This window comes from Heteronotia binoei, chromosome 7 (genome assembly GCF_032191835.1).
Source record: "Heteronotia binoei isolate CCM8104 ecotype False Entrance Well chromosome 7, APGP_CSIRO_Hbin_v1, whole genome shotgun sequence".
In the NCBI taxonomy this organism is placed as follows: domain Eukaryota; kingdom Metazoa; phylum Chordata; class Lepidosauria; order Squamata; family Gekkonidae; genus Heteronotia; species Heteronotia binoei.
The window spans coordinates 109,828,669-109,851,095 of NC_083229.1; the positions used below are offsets into that span (position 1 = coordinate 109,828,669).

The 22,427-nt window shown below is 44.0% G+C and overlaps 2 protein-coding genes across 4 annotated transcripts in view; one reads left to right on the forward strand and one right to left on the reverse strand.

The window, feature by feature from the left end:
* The window catches only part of DSP (desmoplakin), a 63,311-nt gene extending 52,226 nt beyond the window's left edge, over nt 1-11,085 (forward strand). Inside the window, exons 23-24 of one of the 3 annotated variants that reach the window (XM_060244201.1) lie at nt 1,561-3,855; nt 7,256-11,085. In XM_060244201.1, coding sequence (XP_060100184.1) covers nt 1,561-3,855; nt 7,256-10,447 — 5,487 coding nt within the window. In that variant the 3' untranslated portion in view covers nt 10,448-11,085. The remainder of the gene's footprint in view (nt 1-1,560; nt 3,856-7,255) is intronic. The other 2 variants (XM_060244202.1, XM_060244203.1) reach the window with 2 other exon arrangements.
* Nucleotides 11,086-12,561: 1,476 nt separating this feature from the next.
* LOC132574759 (collagen alpha-1(IX) chain-like) lies at nt 12,562-21,716 on the reverse strand. Its single transcript, XM_060242997.1, has 7 exons — nt 21,678-21,716; nt 21,530-21,562; nt 19,634-19,780; nt 17,995-18,171; nt 15,745-15,835; nt 15,265-15,342; nt 12,562-12,870 (listed from the first exon to the last, which is right to left on the reverse strand). Exons 1-7 carry the CDS (start codon nt 21,714-21,716, stop codon nt 12,674-12,676), a joined length of 762 nt encoding a protein of 253 aa, XP_060098980.1. The 3' UTR covers nt 12,562-12,673.
* Between the last annotated feature and the right edge of the window lie 711 nt (nt 21,717-22,427).

The window sequence follows — 22,427 nt, forward strand, 5'->3', positions numbered from 1 at the left end:
TCATCTTTTCAAGACTTTGGAATTCTGACATAGAGTGGTGGGCTTGACCATAACATGGTTGCTGCAGGAGGTGGAGCTTACTGAAAAATGTCAGGAAGTGAACTTATGCATAACTCTTAAAATATGTAATGCTGCCACCAGGAATTTAATTCCAATCTTGTTAACCTTTCCCTCAGTATTGTGCCCAAGCTCTAAGGCTTCTTCGTTGGACTATGTGGTCCTGAGGATGAAACTCTTATGTTGTTAAAAATATATGAATCCAGGTTTTAATAAACCTTTATTTGTATATGAAGTGTATTAGTTTCAGGATGTATAACTACTTACATTTTCAGTGGATAAAACAGTGGACATTAATAACTACTAACTGAGGTGTCACAATTCACTTGACTAATACTCCTCGCTCTCAGATCCCCCTTTTTCTTCCTAACTCAAATATCTGTAAGCTTCTGTCTCTCACACTCCTGTAACACTCTGACAATATTAGGTTTTGGCTTTCTTGCTAGACCCTAATATGCCATTTGAGTATTTTCTACTTTTCTTCTATAGAATCTTAATGCTTTTCACAGCACTATGTGGATTACATGAAGCCACTTAATGAAGATGGAGTATGTACAACTTTAGTTTTTCTCAGCCCTGAAGAACCATCAAACTAAGAACATAAGAGAAGCCATGTTAGATCAGGCCAATGGCCCATCCAGTCCAACACTCTGTGTCACACAGTGGCAAAAAAAATTGTATATATACACACATTGTGGCTAATAGCCACTGATGGACCTCTGCTCCATATTTTTATCTAAACCCCTCTTGAAGCTGGCTATGCTTGTGGCCGCCACCACCTCCTGTGGCAGTGAATTCCACATGTTAATCACCCTTTGGGTGAAGAAGTACTTCCTTTTATCCGTTTTAACCTGTCTGCTCAGCAATTTCATCGAATGCCCACAAGTTCTTGTATTGTGAGAAAGGGAGAAAAGTACTTCTTTCTCTACTTTCTCCATACCATGCATTATCTTGTAAACCTCTATCATGTCACCCCGCAGATCAGCTAGATCAGCAATTTGCAATGCAGCAAATCCAGCAGGAATTGCACCACTTTAGGGACAGTGTGATTTGTAGCCATCTCTTTCTCCTCCCTCTTCTTCCTTTTCCTCTTCTTTCTCTTTGCCATCTGTTACCAGTTCAACCATGATATATGAACAGCATGTTACTGTATGTTGGAATGTCAAATTAAGAGGTGTAGGGCTTAATTAAGTCTTGGGCGTGGCCCTAATTCTGTTCTCGGCACCAGTCTTAAGATTCTTAAACACATGGGGTACAATACATTTTCTCAAATACAGTAAATTATTCCTGTTGTGTAGGGGATATTGTGTCCAGACTTATATTAAATTGTGTGCTTGAACAGTAAGATCTGGTCTTTTAGGATTAAACAAGAGAATGCAAATAACTCATAAAAATGCTTTCCCCCCCTCATTTTTTCACTGTGCTTTAAATGGCACATTGTATTTTATGCAGTGGTCAAAATGTCATCTCATATAATGTTGCCTCTCCCTTTTGGTTCTACAGATGAAAAGCACCAAAATAGAACTACTGGAAGAAGAGCTCAGATTGGCCAGAGATGCCAATTCTGACAACAGCAATAAGCACAAATTCCTGGAGCAGAACCTACAGAAATTCCAAGTGGATTGTTCCCAGCTGAAAGCCAAACTCATGAGTTTGGAAGAAATAAAGAGACAAGTTGAGATGGATGGCAGTTCTGCCAAGCAAAACTTGGACAAATGCTATGGTCAAATCAAAGATCTGAATGACAGGATCACAAGGCTGACTTACGAGATTGAAGATGAGAAGAGGAAAAGGAAGCTGCTGGAAGACAGATATGAGCAGCAGAAGTCTGACTTTGACCAGTTGCAGAAAACAAGGCACAATGAGAAGGAAACTCTTGGTTGGCAAAAGATAGAATCTGAGAAAATCATCAAGGAGAAAGAGTATGAGATAGAAAGGTTAAGGGTTCTTCTTCAAGACGAGGGGACACGGAAGAGGGAATATGAGAATGAGCTGGCTAAGGTAAGAAACCAGTTTAATGAGGAGATGAGTAATATAAAGAACAAGTATGAAACAGAAATTAACATTAAGAAGACCACAATCCACCAGATAGCTTCCCAGAAAGAGGAGGATGCCAAGGGCCTCCGAGGCCAGATCGATAGACTGCAAAGGGAGAACAGAGACCTGAAGGATGAGATTGTCAGGCTCAATGAGGCCATTTTGGAAACTACGGAACAACGGAGAAGGGCAGAAGAAAATGTGCTTCAGCAGAAGGCCTGCGGCACAGAAGTAATCCAACATAAGCAACAACTGGAGCTGGAGCTGAAGCAGGTCCTTCAACTACGCAACGAGGACAATGCGAGGTACAAGCAGGCGCTTGAAGATGCTGCTATGACCATCCAAGACAAAACCAAGGAGCTTGAACGATTAAAGATTCAGCTGCAAGAAGAGGCTAAAGGCCGATGGGAACTTGAGAATGAATTGGCTAAGGTAAGGAACAATTATGATGAGGAAATGATTAGTTTAAAGAACAAGTATGAGACTGAGATTAATATCACAAAGACCACAATAAATCAGGTGACCATACAAAAGGAAGAGGAAACTGGTAATTACCGAGCACAACTCGACAACGTTGTGAGAGAAAATAGGAGCTTGTGTGAGGAGATTAGGAGACTGAAAAACACATTAAGTCAGACCACAGAGAACCTTAGACAAGCGGAAGAAAGTGTCCAGCAACAGAAAGCAGTTGGCTCAGAGATCTCCCAAAAGAAACATCACCTTGAGATTGAGTTAAAGCAGACCGTTCAGAAGTACTCTGAAGAGACCACACGGTACAAGCAGTCGCTGGACGACGCAGGGAAAACAATCAAGGAGAAAAACAAAGAGATTGAAAAGCTGAGAAAGATGTTGGAAGCAGAAACAAACCAGAGGAAATCCATGGAGGAAGAAAATATCCGGTTGCAAAGAATCCAGTTTGATCTGGAGAAAGTCAACATCAGCGCAACAGAGACCATCAGCAGACTTAAAGTTCAGGAGCAGGAATTGGGGCGCCTCAAAAGCGAATATGAAAGAGTTACACAAGAGAAAAAAGGGAAAGAGCAAGACAACACCAGGCTCCAGAGCACCATGAAAGAATTGAAGCACCAGAAGAGCAAGCTGGAGGAGGAGCTTAGTAGGCAGTCTAGAGCCATAACTGAAGAGATTTCCAAACGGAAAAAAGTAGAAGAGGAATTAGAATCGATGAGGCGGTCTTACAGGGAGCAAACAATTAAAGTCACAAACCTCACTCAGCAGATAGAGGAGGTCTCGATTGTAAAGAAAAGGAGTGAAGATGACCTGAAGCACCAAAGAGATGTGCTAGATAGCCACATGAGAGACAAGCAGAGGTGCATGGAGGAGATAAGGAAGTACACTTCAGAGATTGAAACCTTGCGCCGCCAGCTTGTCCAAGAGCAGGACAATCTCAAGCAGGCTCACATACGCAACGAGCACTTGCAGAAGCTGATTGAGGATAAGAGCAAAGGCCTCAATGAGTGCAAGATAGAAATCGAGCGGCTTCAGTCTCTTACTGAGAACCTGACCAAAGAACACTTGATGTTAGAGGAGGAATTGCGCAATTTAAGATTGGAGTATGATGATCTGAGAAGGGGCAGATGTGAAGTGGATGAGGAAAAAAATGCCACAATTATTGAACTAAAGAGTCAGCTACAAACAAGCAGCAAGCATACCCTGGAGCTCCAGGGTCTGATAAATGGTTTACAGAAAGAAAGGGAAAATTTGAGACAGGAAATTGAAAAATACCAAAAGCAGGCTTTGGAGGTATTCACAAATATTTGATTGCAACTTTGCTCTCCCTCAACCCCCGTAATTTAACACCAAATGCATTTTCAAATGCATTCTCGATCAAATTAACACACACAAAAATGAATCAACGAGAATTTTAGTTTAGTGATTTCCCCCTTGTGATTTGCCTGCATGTCCACATTTTGACCCCTTCTACAGACTGCATGTACTACAAGCTAGTGTAAAGAAACAATATAGCTTGTTAACCAGCCTGCTGGGGATATGAGGGATCCTTTGTGTCCAACCCTCAGTTTTCCCTGCCCTGCTTTTGGCTGTATTGGTGTAAAAACTCTTTGGGTACTATTTGAACCAACACATTTTAGAGCAACCCAAAGGCTCCTCTATGAACCATAGCAGTCCTTAGAAAAGAACAATTTAAAAGACAGAGAGAGCTCAGTTGGCTGCCTGTACCATCACTAAACAGGTTTTGCTAGACTGGATGATCAGGCTAGGATCCAAAATCTGCCTTAATGCCTTTATCTTTCCCAAAGAGAGAATTACACTTAGAACTACTTATCTAATGGCTCACTCTGGTGGGATATACAATATGTGACTCATGAAGTTACATATTGAAGACAGTCCTCTGCTTTTTCCAAAACCATTATTCTCTTACAAGGTATTATGCGTGTATACTGTGTGTATATACACTGGCTCTAAAGCATGTATATACATATGTATACATAATTATATTGGGGAGAGAGATATTTGTGATGCTTGTTATAGATGTTTATGTATATATACCTATATATTTTATATATACGTACATGTATACATAGTTATATTGATTTCCTATAGTTGTTATAAATATCATGTCTTTTTATGTTGAAGAAATGGGCCACAATCCAACACAGTGAGCTAGACTAAGTCATACGGAAATCAGTGAGCTTAGTTGTACGTAACTCTTGTTAGATTGTGGCCATTGGTTCGGGCAGCGTGTATTGGGAGTCCTTAAGTAAGATGATCTTATCTTCCTGGCTTTGTCCTTGCTTTTCTTTTTTGATGGCAGCTCTTCAATTCTAAGCTTTGTATCAGCATATGAATCTGCCTGGTCCATCTAGCTCAGGATTGTCTAATTTGACTGGCAATCTCTCTCCAAGCTTTTAAAGAAGGGTCTTTCCGAACACCTACCCTGTGAGATCCTTCACCCGGAAACGAGACCTTCTGCGGGCAGGCAAAGCTCATGTTCTTTGATTGAACCGTGGCCCCTCCCCTGTGTCTCCAGAACACCCATGAAACTCAGAAATTAATGAGAACAAGCCAGTAAATATTGTTATGGTTCAATTAATTAATTAATGGAGGGTGTGCCTTAGCTGTGTTTGGTGAGCTGCATTGTTTTGCTGGTGCAATAAGTCTTAGAATTGGTCTAGAAACATTTTCTTCAATGTGTTATCTATTTACTGTCTTAATCACAGTCTCCCTCTTCATACCACATGCACGTGCCATCTCCGCTTCTCTGTTTTGCATTCGTTCCAGTTAACTATACAAATTGGTGATGAAGATCCTTATTCCTGATGGTTGGATGTTTAACATTGAATCATCAGTATAATGGCATTCACAAAATTCAGACTTCCTGAAATTATGGCATCAGGAATCTGACCCTACATTTTATATTGATCTGATTATAACCATTTAAATTCCAGTCAGGCCAGCCTGAAGTTCATTTTTTGTTTCTCAGGCTTTGCAGATTTGCAGCACTGTCCTAAACAGTTAGTTCTCCTAAGTCAGGGGTGGCCAACGGTAGCTTTCCAGATGTTTTTTGCCTACAACTCCCATCAGCCCCAGCCAGCATGGCCAATGGCTGTTGCTGATGGGAGTTGTAGGCAAAAAACATCTGGAGAGCTACCATTGGCCACCCCTATCTAAGTCTATTGAAGACAGCTGCCTTAGTAAAGTGTAACTTTGCTGAGATTTCTGCTATTAGACAAGACTGTAGATGAATGCTCTTGCATGGTCCATTACTGCTGCAGGCCATATCCCTATAACATAAATTTTCAGATGGTTCAAAATCAGCCCAGTGCTAATTTCAGCCATATGAAATTATTCCTCATTTATTTATTGGAAAATATCTGCATGCTATGCCTTTTAGGGATCAGCTACCAAGGCGGCTGTAATTAGCACAAAAATCGAAACTAAAAAGCAAATTACAACAAAAACGCAGCTTACTTTAAAACACAAAAACTTTCAATTATAATTTTAAAAATGGTGATGGGGCCTTATTTGGCACCAGAAGGTTAGCAAGTCTCATGCTGCAGAAAGTTTCAGGACGAAAGTTCCAGAGATGAGGCACCACAGCAGAGGAGACCACGTCCTTTACAGCCCCCTTTCTTGCCACAGAAAGGAAGAGCGAATACAGTTCTAGCTCTTTTAGTGTTATGCACCACTAGGTGGCGAGCTTGATTTGTTTTTAAGGCAAGAGACATTTCAGAGGCGGCTTACCAGTGCCTGCCTCTGCATTACAGCCCTGGTATTCCTTGAGGTCATCCTTCCAAAAACTACCCTGCTTATATCATAGCTGACCTTACCCAATGGGCAGGCTCATATAAGAGCAGTCCTGAAATAACTCTGTAGCAGTTGTTCAGTGCTTAGAGCACTTTGAATTGTACCGCAAAGAAAGGGAGCCAGGGTTGCAGTATAGCAGGCTGGCTGTGCTCCTGTCAGCAGTTTTGTGCTGACTGAAGCTTTCAGTTCTCAGAGGCCACCTGAGTAGAATGCAGTCTAATGTGGTACTGCAAACGCAAAAACGATATATTTAATATAAACAAGGAATACAACATAAAGTGGGGGGGGGGAGGGTGGAATTCCTAGTTCACTTAAATGCAAAAGGAAGCCATGTAGATCACATTCTCCATTTAAATTAATGAAGAAGTTCTTGCACAAGAGATCCATGTGTCCATCAAATCCCACGCACTCCCTTGCCTATAAGAGCTCTTTAGCTATGGGTGCTGTTGTGAAATTTCTGATTTATTTCTGCTGAAATTTTGCAACTGAAATCTATTCGTTCAGGAAATATCTCACTCCTTTTTGATGGGCCCAGGATTTTGTCCAAAGGAACATGTTCTTTTAAAACATTTTTTATTACTATGAGAACATTTTCTATAACTGCCTTCTTACATATGAGATAAAATAGAGAAAAGAAAAGCAATCTGAACTGCTTTGGGTCCCCATTGGGGAGAAAGGCAGGATATCCGTGAAGTAAAATAAACAGATTAGATATTAAAGCAATCCAAAATTGCTTCAATAATACCGTACTAATTACTCAGGTGTGCAGTTATCCTGTGCCTTTATGGGACAGACTGAATTATAGCGAATGAATAAAGACTGTGGTTAGACACTGAAATAGAAAACTAACCTTTTCCTTATTTCCTTTATTACACAGTCATCCCATAGGATTCAAGAATCCAAAAACCAATGTAATCATATAATGCAAGAGCGAGAAGCATTGCTGATAAAAATAAACACCCTGGAACAAGACAAGGCACGGCTCTTGAGGCTGGAAGAAGATCTGAATCGTACTAAAGGAACGCTAGAATCAGAATCTCGCTTGAAAATGAGGTTGGAGAGTGAGAAGCAGCAGATCCTGAATGATCTAAATCAGTGGAAGAGCCAATATTCCCGGAAAGAAGAAACAATAAGGAAGATCGAATCTGAGCGCGAAAAGAGCGAGAGGGAGAAGAATTCCTTGTTGATAGAAATTGAGAGGTTGCAGGCAGATATTAAGAGGATTGAAGAAAGGTATCGGAGTAGGTTAGAGGAGACAAGCAGGAAGAGCCAGTCGGAGATGGATGCAGAGCGCCTCAGACTGCAGAGAGAGATTGAGAAGCTTAAGCAGCGTCCCTATGGGGCCCACAGAGGCACCCAGACGGAAGAAGACTTTGTTATCGATCCTTCCAAATTGCTTTTCAGTGGCCTTCGGAAAAAAATAACTGCTGTCCAGCTGTATGAATGTCAGCTCATAGACAAAAGCACTCTGGATAAGCTGCTGAGGGGGCAGAAGTCAGTGGAGGAGGTTGCAGCAGATCTCGAACCATACCTTAGAGGAGCTGGGGCTATAGCTGGAGCCTCTCTCAGTCCCAAGGACAAGTACTCTCTAGTGGAGGCAAAACGGAAGCAGCTCCTAACACCAGAAAATACAGTCCTGCTTTTGGAAGCCCAAGCAGCCACTGGAGGTGTGATTGACCCCCACCGGAATGAATTGTTGAGTGTTGACAGTGCCATTGCTCGAGACCTGATCGATTTTGACGATAGGGAGCAAATCTATGCTGCTGAAAAAGCTGTCACTGGGTTTAAAGACCCGTTCTCAGGGAAAACAGTGCCTGTGTCAGAAGCCATCAAGAAAAATCTGATTGACAGGGAGACTGGTATGCGTTTGCTTGAGGCCCAATTAGCTGTGGGAGGGTTTGTTGACCCCATCAATAGTGTCTTCTTGCCAAAAGATATTGCTTTATCCCGTGGGCTGATTGATCGAGAGTTGTTTAGAGTTCTGAATACTCAAAGTTCATCCAAGCACTTCATCGATCCAGTCTCTAAGAAGGCCATAAGTTACATGCAGCTGAGGGATAAATGTAGAATCGAACCGCACACTGGTTTACTCCTCCTCCCTGTGCAGAAGAGAAGTATGTCATTCCAAGGGATCCGGCAGCAGGTCACAATTTCTGAATTGGTCAACTCTGGTATCATTCGAGAATCAACAGCAAATGATCTTGAAACGGGGGTAATCACCGTTGAAGAAGTCACTGACCGAATTAAGGATTTCCTTCAGGGCTCCAGTTGCATAGCTGGTATCTATAACGAGGCCACCAGAGAGAAGCTCGGCGTTTATCAGGCCATGAAGATAGGTTTGGTCAGACCAGGGACAGCGCTTGAGCTTCTAGAAGCCCAGGCAGCCACTGGATTCATTGTGGACCCTGTTAGCAATTCAAGGCTTACAGTGGAAGATGCTTATAAGAGAGGCCTGGTAGGAATAGAGTTTAAAGAGAAACTTCTGTCAGCTGAAAGAGCAGTCACTGGATACAAAGACCCAGAAACAGGAAATATCATCTCCTTGTTCCAGGCAATGAACAAAGAACTCATTGAGAAAGGTCACGGTATCCGATTGCTGGAAGCTCAGATAGCCACTGGTGGGATCATTGACCCCAAGGAAAGTCATCGTTTGCCAGTCCAGACTGCATACCAACGTGGGTTCTTCAATGAAGAGCTCAATGAAATTCTGTTGGATCCCAGTGATGATACCAAAGGTTTTTTTGACCCTAACACAGAAGAAAACTTGACCTATCTGCAGTTAAAAGAAAGATGTATAACTGATGAAGCAACTGGGCTTTGCCTTCTACCCCTGAGAGAGAAAAAGAAAGTGGTACAGACTTCCCAAAAGAATACACTTCGGAAGCGCAGAGTTGTCATTGTGGATCCGGACACAAATAAGGAAATGTCTGTCCAACAGGCATACAACAAAGGTCTCATAGATTATGACACTTACATGGAGCTTTCTGACCAGGAATGTGAATGGGAAGAAATAACTATTACAGGGTCAGATGGAAGCACAAGAGTAGTCCTTGTTGACAGAAAAACGGGCAACCAGTATGACATTCAGGATGCCCTTGATAAAGGGCAGGTTGACAGGAAATTTTTTGACCAATACCGTTCTGGATCATTAAGCCTCACACAATTTGCTGATATGATTGCCAGCAGAAATGGTGGGGATGAAGTCTTTCGGCATGAGTCTGTCACTAGGTCTCCCACAGTAGTGAGTGTCAGAAGCTCCTCCACAGTGTTGAAGAGTGGTTCCATTTCAGAATCCTTGGATGAAACAACTCCCATTGCCGCCATATTTGACACTGAAAACTTGGAGAAGATTTCCATATCAGAAGCTGTGCAACGGGGCATCGTTGATAGCATCACTGCTCAGCGCTTACTTGAAGCTCAAGCCTGCACAGGAGGCATTGTGTGTCCTACCACAGGTCAGCGGCTTTCCCTTCAGGAAGCAGTTTCCCAAGGCATCATTGACCATGAAATGGCTACACGACTGAAGCCAGCTCAGAAAGCCTTCATAGGGTTTGAAGGGATCAAGGGTCGAAAGAGAATGTCAGCGGCAGAGGCAGTGAAGGAAAAATGGCTGCCTTATGAGGCTGGCCAACGCTTCCTTGAGTTTCAATTTATCACTGGAGGCCTTATTGATCCTGAAGTAGGTGGACGAATAAGTACTGAAGAAGCCATCAGAAAAGGATTGATTGATGGCCGAACTGCCCAGAGATTACAAGACACCAGCAGCTACACAAAGATTCTGACCTGTCCAAAAACAAAGCTGAAGATCTCTTACAAAGATGCGATGAATCGCTCCATGGTGGAAGATAAAACTGGGCTTAGGTTATTAGAAGCGTCTTCTGTTTCGTCCAAAGGCATATCCAGCCCATACAATGTCTCCTCGGCACCAGGGTCCCGTTCAGGCTCTCGATCTGGTTCCCGCTCAGGTTCTCGCAGTGGATCAAGGAGGGGAAGTTTTGACGCAGCCACAAATACTTCATATTCTTATACCTATACAACCATCAGCAGCAGCAGCTCCCTTGGGCGCTAGAAGCTAAACCAGCAAGCTTTTTCTTAATTTTTCATCTTCACCTGTATGAATCTCTTTAAGCAAGAAAATTAGCAAAAACAAACCAAAAAAAAAGGGACTGGTTGGTGGTAAACTTAGTACTGGCTTGGGTGCAATAGCTAAGCTGCAGAATAGAATCTAAACCAAGATGCAAGCTACAAAGAAAGTATTGCTGCTGCTTTTCTCCCCAATATTTTTTAAACCATTCAATTGTTTTGGGTGCAGACTTGTAAAGCCATGGTGATATAAAGCAAAAAATTGTAGTATCTTCTTTAATGCATTTTGTTTTGCATCTTTTCTGTTGTACTTTGCATATGTTGTCCATTTCCTTCCATTGGCCATGTTCTACAGCAAATTGTTAGCCTAAATCCCATGTCAGTTTTGTATCACTGGATTTAGTTTGGATGTTGCAGTGAATAATTGCTTGTGCACTGCGGTTGCCATGGGCTGTGTCCTCCTCTATCACTTGATGGCTGAGGGAGGATGTACAAGATTGTCCTTTCTTTTTGCAGTGGCCAATCATTTCTGTTCATTTCTGCTTGCTTATTCTTTGTGTAACAAAGTACAGGCCTGACAGCATAACGTTTACTATTCTGGCAATAAAATTTTAAACCTCCTTTAATATACTTGTGTAAAAGTTTGACATTAAATTTATTATACGAACGTAGTCTTGGCCATAGCTTGGGGTGCTTGATCGTATCCTGAATATGAATGGGACGCTCCAGTTTTCGATAACTCTTTCCACTCACACAAGCTATAAAAAGGGCCAAATCCTTAAAGTGGTAGAGAAGTTATACCATTGTCTTGTGCTAGCCTTAACTGCAGCAATTGGTTGACTCAACCAGGGAACTGGATGTTCTGTTTCTTCCAAATTCTTAAATTTTGCAACCAGAACCAGAATGATATGGTAGTAATAAATCAGACACATCAAGTACATTAGGTGATGTACTTACTTATCAGTAGACATATTAGAACTAGGACAAGATGAAAACAGTACTAAATAGCTTTATAGACGTCTGGTAGAGAGGCTGCTACTCCTTAAGTGCTCGTCAGAAGTAGTCTGTATAAAGACTTCTGAAGCGACATCTTACTCTTGTGCCAATATTAGGATATAGAAAATTCCTCATTACATCCATCCTGAAGTTCTTTGGCTTTTTCCTTTTCCCCATTACCTAAACATTGATGGGGATCTGGAATGATAAGGTATAGCCCAGTTTTGTCAGACCTTGGAAGCTCAGCAGGGCTGGTACTTGACTGGGAGACCACCAAGGAAGACTATGTAGAGGGAAGCTATGGCAAGTGACCTCAGCTTCTTGCATGCCTTGAAAACTTGCTGGAGTTGCCATAAATTAGTTGTAAATTGTTAGCACTTGCTTACATAAGCATTGATGAGGTCACTCTAAGGTTAACTTTTATAACCAGAAGAAATGTATTCCTGTCGATTTGGTAAAGGCAGGGTCATATTAGAGAAGATGCATGGGTTAATTTCATAAAGTACAGACAGTTCAATGTAACATTCCTCATCAGAAAATGAGTTGGGGGGGGGGGGGGTAAGAAAACTGCAGATTTATACCCGCCCTTCTCTGTGAATCAGAGACTCAGAGTGGCTTACAATCTCCTATATCTTTTCCCTCCACAGCAGACACCCTGTGAGGTGGGTGGGACTGAGAGGGCTCTCACAGCAGCTGCCCTTTCAAGGACAACTCCTACCATAGTCATATTTATTTATTTATTTGTTTGTTTGTTCGATTTATATCCCGCCTTACCCCACCAAAGCGGGCTCAGGGCGGCTTACAATGGCCATGGCTAACCCAAGGCCATTCCAGCAGCCGTAAGTGGAATCAAACCCGGTTCTCCCAGATAAGAGTCTGCACACTTAACCACTACCCCAAACTGGATAGGAGCCACTGTTAGCTAGATTGCTTCTCACAATGCTATCTTAAGCAGCTGCACCCTTCTAAGAACCCCATTGCCTTCAGTAACTTAACTATGGAATAATGGGTGGCACTGTCAGTTACTCTTGGCTGTATGCATGTATAGGTATTACGTTTTGAAAACAATAAACTGAACAAGAATATACACACCTGAAACATCTGTGACACGAGAAAAAAAGATATTTGGGTTTTATTCATAATAGCTTATCAGAATCTCATTTGAATATATTACAACAACAATACGAGTTTTTCCACATTTTTTAAGTTTCTTTTTTTAAACTGTTGGTCCTTTCGCTAGTCCCTGCTGAACCAGTGGGGTGGGAATGTAAACATCACAGTCTTTTGCTTCACACAGGCCAGGGATTCCTGGTGGACCAGAAGGTCCGGGATGCCCTAGCATTCCACTGTATCCAGGGGGCCCTGATATCCCTGGTTGGCCATTTCTGGAAACTGCAGGATAACCAGGAAATCCTGGGGAAGAAATGTCATAATTGATGGATTACTTCTAGGAAAATGCAATAAGTGGCTTTTTTAAAAAAAAACCCATTAAATACTTGACATCTCAAAAGTAGAAATGTAGACAGATGTGGAGCAAACCCTGTCTTCATTTTCTTAAAGTTTCTAAAAGAATGTGAAAAGAACATTCCCACAGAAAGTTGTTCCAAGAAGATCTGTTTTCTGTTAGAATTATCAGTAGAAAAACCACCATTGTTGAGGGAAAGTATCAGGAAAATGAAAATGTTTCTCAGTGTGTAATGCAAACTTTTGACTAACAGTGTAATACTAAAAAGCGTTACGTTGGAGAGTTGGCTTCAACAGACTTCCAAGAGTGTAATTCTTTTTGGATTACACTGCAAATGATCTTTAATAAGTATATTTTATTTAAAATTCCGCTTTTCTGCTCACACACAAAGACATTAAAACATTTGAACAATTAAAAACAACATTTAAAGTTATAATTAAAAACACAAATGCCAGGAACCAGGGAGGAAAGCTAGTAACCATTATTAGGGGGATGCCAAATAAAACAAGAAAATCACCTGTTAGCAGAAGACACTGACAGAGATGAAAATCCCTTGGGAGGGAGTTCCAGTGTTATGGTATCATGACGTGAGAAAACCCATTCTTGGATCACCACCTATCTAGCTTCAGATGGTGGAATACCTGAAGCTGGGCCTCCAAAGATGGCCAATATGAACAAGGGGGTTCATATGGGAAAAGGTGGTTTTAAGGTATATTGGTTCCAGGGTTGTCACACAACAGGTGACCAGGAAGGGCCTTCCACTGGCTGCCACCACTCTGGTAAGGGTCTGCATGGGAAGGCCCAAAGTACCCAACCACCCCTGTCCTATTAGCAAAACCTTTTATTTGTGACTGAAAAGCGAGGACTTGTGGTTTGTAAAAACTTTTTAGTGCAGTAGCGAATACAGAAATAGTAAAGGTTGGTACAAAGAAATAAAAATCTGACACAACTACCTAAACGGTTCCCTTCCTTTGACTTCAACTCACCCTCCTTGGATGAGGGATCCCTCTCCAGCTACAACCTGCCTCCAGCTCAGCCTTTTCCAGAGAGAACAACCCTGTCTAGCTTGGCCTTTTCATGCTTTCCTCCAGGTCCCACCCCTCTTGGCAAGTTTTCCCTTCAAAACTGCTTTTGCCCAATCAGGGACAGAAGGGATCCTGGGAAATATAGGCCCGCTAGCAACTCCTAAGTAGGCTTCTCCCCGCCTTCTAGGCCACACTAGGTCTAAGATCATGACAAGGCCACACAGGGCTTTAAAGGTAAATGGAAGCACCTTTACTTGGGCCCAGAAGCAAATTGGAAGCCAATACATATGGACCAAGACTGGAGGGATATGTTCCCTATGGCCCACTCCAGTCAACACTAGCATTCTCTATCAACTGCAGCTTCCAAACCATCTTCAAGGATACCCCTATGTAGAGCACATTATAGTAATCTAGATGTTACCAGGGTACACATCACAGTTGGCAAGATCTTTTTTGCCCAGGAAGGACCACAGCTGAGCCATCAACTGAAGTTGCAGAAAGGCACACCTGGCCACTGCTGTTACCTGTTTATCCAACCAGAGGTTAGGGTCCAGGAGCACCCCTAAGCTGCCAACTTGTCCTCCCTGAGATCTGCCGGTAGCGTGAGAGCTGAATGACATCTGCTTATTGGTGATATTCAGTTCAAATCTCCAGGTAATCTCCCTAAGCAGTTTTACATAGATATTGAAACGCATAGGGGATGAAATAGAATCTTGAGGAACCCCTGAGGCCAAGGGGCAGAGAGCAGTCCCCCAGAACCACACGCTGAAACCTACCCTTGATGTAGGACCAGAACCCCTGTAGAACAGTGCCTCCCAGTCCCAGTCCTGAAAGGCAATCCAGAATGATACCATGACTGATGGTATCGAAAGCTGCAAACAGGCCCAGGTGAGTTAACAGTTGTACTCCTGCCCGTCTTGCAGTATATGTCATCCACCACGAGTTATAGTCTGCCTCTTCTCCCAGCTTGGAGTTTGGTAATAACAGATCCCAAGACTGTTGCACAGAAATCTGCAGTACTATTGCAGAGTAATCCAGAAATATTAATCATAATAGGTGATTTGTATTTCTTGTGGTTTGATTACATTTTATGATTACATTCCCAAAGATTTGGTCTCAAATTGGTTGATCACTGTTGTTTTATGTTGCTGAAATGAACCCTTTCCTTTTAGGAGTAAAGACACTACAAGGCAGGATAATATGTACCTCAAGCATAGCCTGTAATTATCCACCAATACTAAGAATGCCATGAAATACATTTTGAGAGGAAGTGGCTGGAAAGCAGGTGACAATTAGGATTAAAATACAGCATTTTACCTGTTACACCTTGGTGTCCATCAGGCCCAGAAAGGCCTGTTCCTAGTTCTCCTGTTTCACCCTTCTGGCCCTTTTCTCCTGGTCAGTGAGAAACAAACAAAGCAAACATGCTAAGTGCCAGAAACAGGAATGGATAAATATGTCCCTTTTTGGTTTCTATATATGAATGGTTTTGTTCTGCTTATGAAGCTGTCAGTACTGAAGATTCATCGGTTTCAGTATGTATACGTACATATGTACATACACGTAAGTTATGTATAGTGTACAAACGCTGGTTTTTGGAGAGACACTAAACGTTAGGTGGTGCACACATTTTACAGAAAAAACTGAAAATGACTCGGGTTTGATTCGCATGAGGAAGAAGCAAAACTGAAAGGATATCTGATTCGAACCAGGAAGCTTACAAAATTCTATACCATCCCCAGTTAAAAGGTGAAAGGGGTAATTAAGATCTCACAAACATACAATTGGGGTCCTTACCTGGTTCTCCATCGGCTCCTCGAGTTCCAGGAGATCCATTAGATCCCATGGGTCCAGAGGCACCTTCTAGTCCATCAAGACCTGGCTGACCCTGTTTCCAGAGAAATACAGGTTTTCATTTTCAAATGCCAAAACATTTCAAAGCTACCTTTCCCCCAAGGTTGCAAAGAAAAACATTATTTAAGCACATAAGTATATAAAAACAAAACACAGACAGAAGGATCAACAATAACTAGTGAAGGAAGACAATAGTAGAAAAGGACAGACTAATTTCCCCGGAGAGGGAAATCCCTAATTTTGGTGCTGTGGCTGGTCAGGTCCTTTGCCACAGTTCTAGCCGCATATAGCAGGGGCACCCAAACTTGGGCCTCTGAAAATGTCTGCATGTAGGTTCACTGTGGCATCTGATCATAGGACATCGTCAACACTAATTGCAGAGAGATATAGAGGACCTAAAAGAGCTCTGTGGTGCAGAGTGGTAAAGCTGCAGTACTGCAGTCGGAGCCCTCTGCTCACTACCTGAGTTCGATCCCAGCGAAAGCTGGTTCAGGTAGCCAGCTCCAGATTGACTCAGCCTTCCATCCTTCCGAGGTCGGTAGAATAAGTACCCAACTTGCTGGGGGGGAAAGTGTATATGACTGGGGAAGGCAATGGCAAACCACCCTGTAAAAAGTCTACTGTGAAAACGTGAAAGCAACGTCACCCCAGAGTCTGAAACAACTGGTGCTTGCACAGGGGACTACCTTTACCCTTATAGAGGATCAGAAACTGAGTTACAGAGATCTGCCTTGTATCTGCTTCATGGTAATTTGATGACTGCAATATCACGAATGCTTGCGTCTGTGAGTGGGTCATCATGGATATAATGCCGCAGTTAGAACTTTCACACTTACTGACGTGACTCGAATCACAATGTTTTTCGGTGGAGTCAATTTACACGTTCAGGTGCTTATCGAGTGTATTTGTGAAATAAAGTTGGGTCAGACCACTGCCTTTTTTTCTGGTGCTACAGTCCTTTCTGTTTGGAAATAGTCTGAGATATTCAGGTCTTCCAAGTGTGAATGTTCTAAGGCGGTTGTCTTAAATCTTCCCACGTCTCAGACTCACCCTTTGCAGCAGCATTGGATCCACACAGCAGGAAGTCATGTGACGTCAGGATCCCATGATTGGAAATGAAAAACCTAAAGTATGACCTGTCCAATGTCAAGGTCAGGGCAAAACAGCTGGGGACAAACTGAGTGTTAGGAGGTATAACCTCACCTCATTGTAATTCTCTTTCCATTAGAGATGCTAGAATGCATCGTGCCCTTCCCCTTCCTACGTGCATAGCAGCAGCAGGTTCTTTTGAAAAGCAGCAAAAAGTTTCCACTGTGAGCCTTGTGACCCAGAGGGAGGTCTAAGACCACTGTTCTTAAAAGCACAGGTTAAACTTTCTTATACAAAAGAAAAATAATTAATGGAGGCTTGTTAATAAAGACCATCAAGAACTGTTATAGTGTAGTGGCTTGGAGTAGCTATAGATGCTGGGGGAATGAATTTGAATAAAAGCATGCATTGTAATGGCTCTTGAATTAACCAGATAAGGAATCCAGCTTCTTGCTGTTCCAAGTGTAGACTTCTATACATGCATAAAATTCAGGATACTGCAAAAACTCTGAAGCAAATCGCTCAGTGGTGTGAGGCTCCAGAATGTTGCCCACATACAGTACCCTGGTCCTTTAATCCCACAGTAAAGTTTCTTCTCTATTGCTGGCCCATAACTTCTTCAGTATATTTGCCAGTATGTTTCTGGGTTGAGAAATATCTGGAGACTTTGGGGGTGGAGCCGGGTGGGGGTGGGGGAGGGGTGAGACCTCAATGGGGTGTAATGCCATAGAATCCATCTTCCAGAGCAGCCATCTTCTCCAAGTGAATGGATCTCTGCGACTGGAATCAGTTCTGATCAGTGTTCCCTCTAAGCTGAGTTAGCATGAGCTAGCTCACAGATTTTTAGCCGCCAAGCTCACACATTTGTCTTAGCTCAGGAAGGATGACCCCAGAGCACACTAATTTATGCAGCAGCTCACAACTTTAATGTCACTAGCTCACAGCTTTAATGCCAATAGCTCACAAAGTAGGATTTTCGCTCACAAGACTCTGCAGCTTAGAGGGAACATTGGTTCTGATCCCAGGAGATTTCCTGCCAGCACCTGGAGGCTGGCAAAAAGAGATTCACTTTATTGCACATGCGTTATTGCACAAAACCTTCACCTTTTCTCCTGCTGGCCCTGCTGGCCCAGCTGGTCCCAGGGGACCTATCAGTGTCAAGTTGGCGGAAGGACATGCACTGGCGCATTTGTATCTGACACCAGCTGCAACCTGGGCTACGTGGGCAAGGAACACAGCACGACACAACTGATACAGTTGTTCATCAGGCATCACTGGACCCTAGGAGGGAAATACAGGCAGTACAGTTGTGTCAGGGTACCTTCAAAACACGCTTCCAAAATGAATTATCTAATTATTCATGCATTTCTTTATAGTTGCTGAGTGCGTCTCTTCACTGCAGGCCTGAACTACTTTACTGGCCCTTCTCTTTTGCCACAGAACCCTGGAAAGTGTTCTATGGAAGAGTCTAGGGATCTCTATCTGAAAATTCTCAGCATCCTGACCAAACTATGAGAGCAGGGAGAGAAAAGGGGGGTCACAATGCCTTGCCAGTTCAATGTTCAAATGCCCCGCCAGTTGGTTTTCTAATGGAACTGAGTGACAAGCAGATCAGCCAATCATTTCCAGATATCAGTTTTGCCCTTCTCTGTCCCTTCCCACTTCCTGCCCCACCCTGCAAGGAAATGAAGAGGGGGAGACAGCAGTCGCGAATGGAGAAGGCTAAAACTGTTCGGTAAGTTTGTATATCAGTCATTTAGTTGTGTGCACTATAAATCCGTATGTTCAGTTTTCTCCCTGAACTTCCAAGGACTCCTTGGGGGAAGCTGTGGCAGTGGTACAGAATATTAAGATCTGTCTGTACACGTTTGGGGTTTGAACCTGAATTGACTTCCACTATGAACGACACTAACAAAGATGAACATGGAAGTTCGGCAGAAGCAATGTTTTGCAGTGGCTAAAGGTTTGGACTTTGATCAGGGAGATATTGTGTCACCTCACAAAGTTGTTGCAATAATAGGGGGAATGGTGACAGCCACAAATACCAACCTGGTATAATAATAAATAACAGTATTGCCATCCCAATGAAGAAAAAGGTTTTACATCCTGCTTTTCTTTGCCCCTTTGGCGCAGAGTGTTAAAGCTGCAGTACTGCAGTCCAAGCTTTGCACACGACCTGAGTTCGATCCCAGCGGAAGCTGGTTCAGGTAGCCGGCTCAAGGTTGACTCAGCCTTTCAGCCTTCCGAGGACAGTAAAATGAGTACCCAGCTTGCTGGGCGTAAAGTGTAGATGACTGGGGAAGGCAATGGCAAACCACCCCGTAAAAAGTCTGCTAAGAAAACATCATGATGTGATGTCACCCCATGGGTTGGTAACGACTCTGTGCTTGCACAGGGGAATACCTTTATCTTTCCCCCCCTCTACCTCAAAGCAGCTTTCAGTTGCATTTCTTCCCCCTCTTGTCCCCAACGGGCACCTTGTGAGGCTGGTGGGGTTGAGAGAACCACAACTGGCCCAAAGTCACCCAGCAGGCTTCACGTGGAGGAGGAGGGAAGAATCAAACCCAGTTCTCCAGATAAAGAGTCCTGGCTGTTCCCAATCACTACACCATGCTGGCTCTACACCTAGAAAAAGGTCAGCCTTAAAAAGTCACAATTAATAATTCAGATCACAAGAAACCAGTAGAGTGCCAAAACATGGTGAAGGAAGCAATATTTTTAAAAAGAGGGCATCAGAACATACTTCTGGGCCTGGAGGACCCTGCGATCCAGGAGGCCCAGGTGCTCCATTCTCTCCAATTGGACCAGGCAAGCCTCTTGGACCAGGTAATCCATCTATACCTCTTTGTCCCTTGGGTCCAGGTACCCCAGGAAAGCCGCGTATGCCTTTCTGTTTGGGGAGATGGAAGATGATCAACAGAAAAACAGCAATGAAAAACCAGATGCCCATTTCTGTTTCTATTGTGGCCAACAAAGATATAAGCTCAGATCATGTAGGGCTTTCCCCGCCCCCCCCCCCCTGTAGCGGGAACTCCTTTACATATTAGGCCACATGCCCCTGATGTAGCCAATCCTCCAAGAGCTTACAGGGCTCTAAGGGCCTGCTCTAAGCTCCAGGAGGATTGGCTACATCAGGGGTGTGTGGCCTAATATACAAAGGAGTTCCTTCTACAAAAAAAGCCCTGCTAATGGGACAATCTGGGTTCATGCCACATGGATCCATGTCACAGAAACCTCAAGGCTAGACCACAGTACCACACTCTTTATGAGACTGCTGTTGAAGAAACTTCGGCTGGTTCCGAATGCCACAGTTCACTTTCTGTCAGAAGCTAGACAGGTGAGCATATTCTGTTACCAGTTAGCTTTTGGGTTGGATTCATGGTGTTTTTTATCATTATCACCTACAAAGCCCTGTCAGGAACCCTTCCAGGAAGAGACTCTTAATCTGAAGAGGAGAAAAGGAGACAGGGGCCACCCCAGCGGAAGATAGGGGGCAGCTCATGAGACCCCTAACATCACCAACCTTCCCAGAGCCCCGTATATCCATGCTGTTTCCTCTTAAAAGAGATCTTCCTAGCAACGAAGGGTGCTCCTCTCCAAGGCTGGAGTGGAGGGGGGCATGGCTTGACACCAGGCCCGGTGCTGGAGTTTCCAGCTCCCCAGGCTAGATGTTGCTCCTCCGCCGCCCCCACCCCCATAGCTTGATTCATGCGCACAGAGTGCAAGCACGCTGATGACGTCATGATGACATCACTGCCACACACCCCTGACTTTGTGGAGGCTGCCCAAGCCTCGGGAAGCCTTCACAAAGTCCCAAAGGCAGCAGGCACACTTAGAGTGCTGGCGCTGCCATTGTTCCTGACTTTGTGGAGGCTGCCCAAGCCTCGGGACGGCAGCGGGGCATGGGGAGAGGGGGCACCTTGTGGCGCCCCTAGGCCAAGTGGCACCCGAGGTGGCCACCTACTTGGCCTACTCCTACACGCTGGCCCTGCTTGATGTGCCTGAATTTCCAGTGGCCATAGCTGGAAATTCTGGTGCTTTAAGCCATGGATCTTCCTAGCATTGAAGAGTGCTCCTCTCCAAGACTAGAGTGGAAAGGGGAGAGGGGCATGGCTTGAAATTCAGATGCTTCAAGCCGCGGATCTTCCTAGCATCGAAAGGTGCTTTTCTCCAAGGTTGGAGTGGAAAGGGGAGGGGGGCATGGCTTGACGCGCCTGAATTTCCAGCGGCTATAGTGGGGAGGAGGCATGGGCAGCGCTGCTTTTTCAGCGGTGGCTCGCCCCCAGCGCTGATCATGAGTGCGCCAGAGGGACATAGGACCCCAACCTTTGATATGGTTTTTCACACCAATCAGTTGATGGGGAGGCAGTTGGCCTTTAAAAAGCCTGGAAGGGGGCTTCACAGCACCTTCCTGGGCTTTAAAACTTTGAAGGGAGGGAGGAGGAGGCACCGCGGGGGAGGGTGTGCGGCAAGGCTGCCTGGGGCACTATGTGCCCTGGGGCTGGCCCTGCACGGTCCCAGCGGTTGGGGACTTCTGTTCTAGACAGAAGAAAGTGTGAGTTTGTCCTACTAGACTTTTGTGTGAGTCGTACTTAAGTTTCGGTGCTCCATGTTTTTGTTTCAGCTAGAGTGTTCATACCTGTCCTTTGTCTCCTTTCTCCCCTACATCACCCTGTCAAGAAAATAATTGAAAAGAACAATTAACTAGGCTTATCGGTATGAACAAGAGTTGTATCTGACTCTTCTTTCTATGGGCAGTAAGAGAGAGAGACCGCTAGAGTCTTTACCTTGGGGCCAGTATTACCAGTGTTTCCCTTTTCCCCCATTTCGCCCTGTGAAAGAAAAAAGAGAAGTCACCAGTGTGCAGATTATTATTATGTCAGGGAACAATTAATGTATGGAAGAGGCTTAAGAAAGCAAGGGGTGAGCGAGGACGGTATATATTGTAAGTGAATGGGTGAAATTTAACTTTCATGAAAACAGATGCTTGCCAATCCTCCAAGAGCTTATAGGGTTCTTAGTACAGGGCCTACTGTAAGCTCCAGGAGGACTGGCTACAACAGGGGTGTGCGCCCTCATTTGCAAAGGTGTTCCTGCTACAAAAAAGCCCTGCTAGTTCCACCATTACTATTGTTATAATTAGGGTTGCCAAGTCCAATTCAAGAAATATCTGGGGACTTTGGGGGTGGAGCCAGGAGACTTTGGGGGTGGAGCCAGGAGACATTGGGGGCGGAGCCAGGAACAAGGGTATGACAAGCATAATTGAACTCCAAGATGGACAATTATGCCACTGATGGACCTCTGCTCCATATTTTTATCCAATCCCCTCTTAAAGCTGGTGATAAGTCCTCAAGTGACATGTGGATCCACCCCCCAATGCAAATCTGCATTCTGCCATGGTCCTGCATCTGGCTGAAATCCCAAAGGCTTTGATGACCAACCCTTTCCTATTGGCAGCTCTTTACTCAAAGGCTGCCGGGGGGGGGGGGGCTGCAATTTGCGGACGCTAAAGCGGGGAAGCCAAAGCCCAGCGACTG

Excerpts from the sequence above, each read along its gene's own strand:
- LOC132574759 (XM_060242997.1), bottom strand. The coding sequence starts at position 21,716 with ATGGGGGAAAAGGGAAACACTGGTAATACTGGCCCCAAG. Across the intron at positions 19,781-21,529 it reads AGAAAGGAGACAAAGGACAG|AAAGGCATACGCGGCTTTCC; the intron begins GTATGAACACTC and ends CTCCCCAAACAG. Across the intron at positions 15,836-17,994 it reads CAGGGCCAGCAGGAGAAAAG|GGTCAGCCAGGTCTTGATGG; the intron begins GTGAAGGTTTTG and ends CTCTGGAAACAG.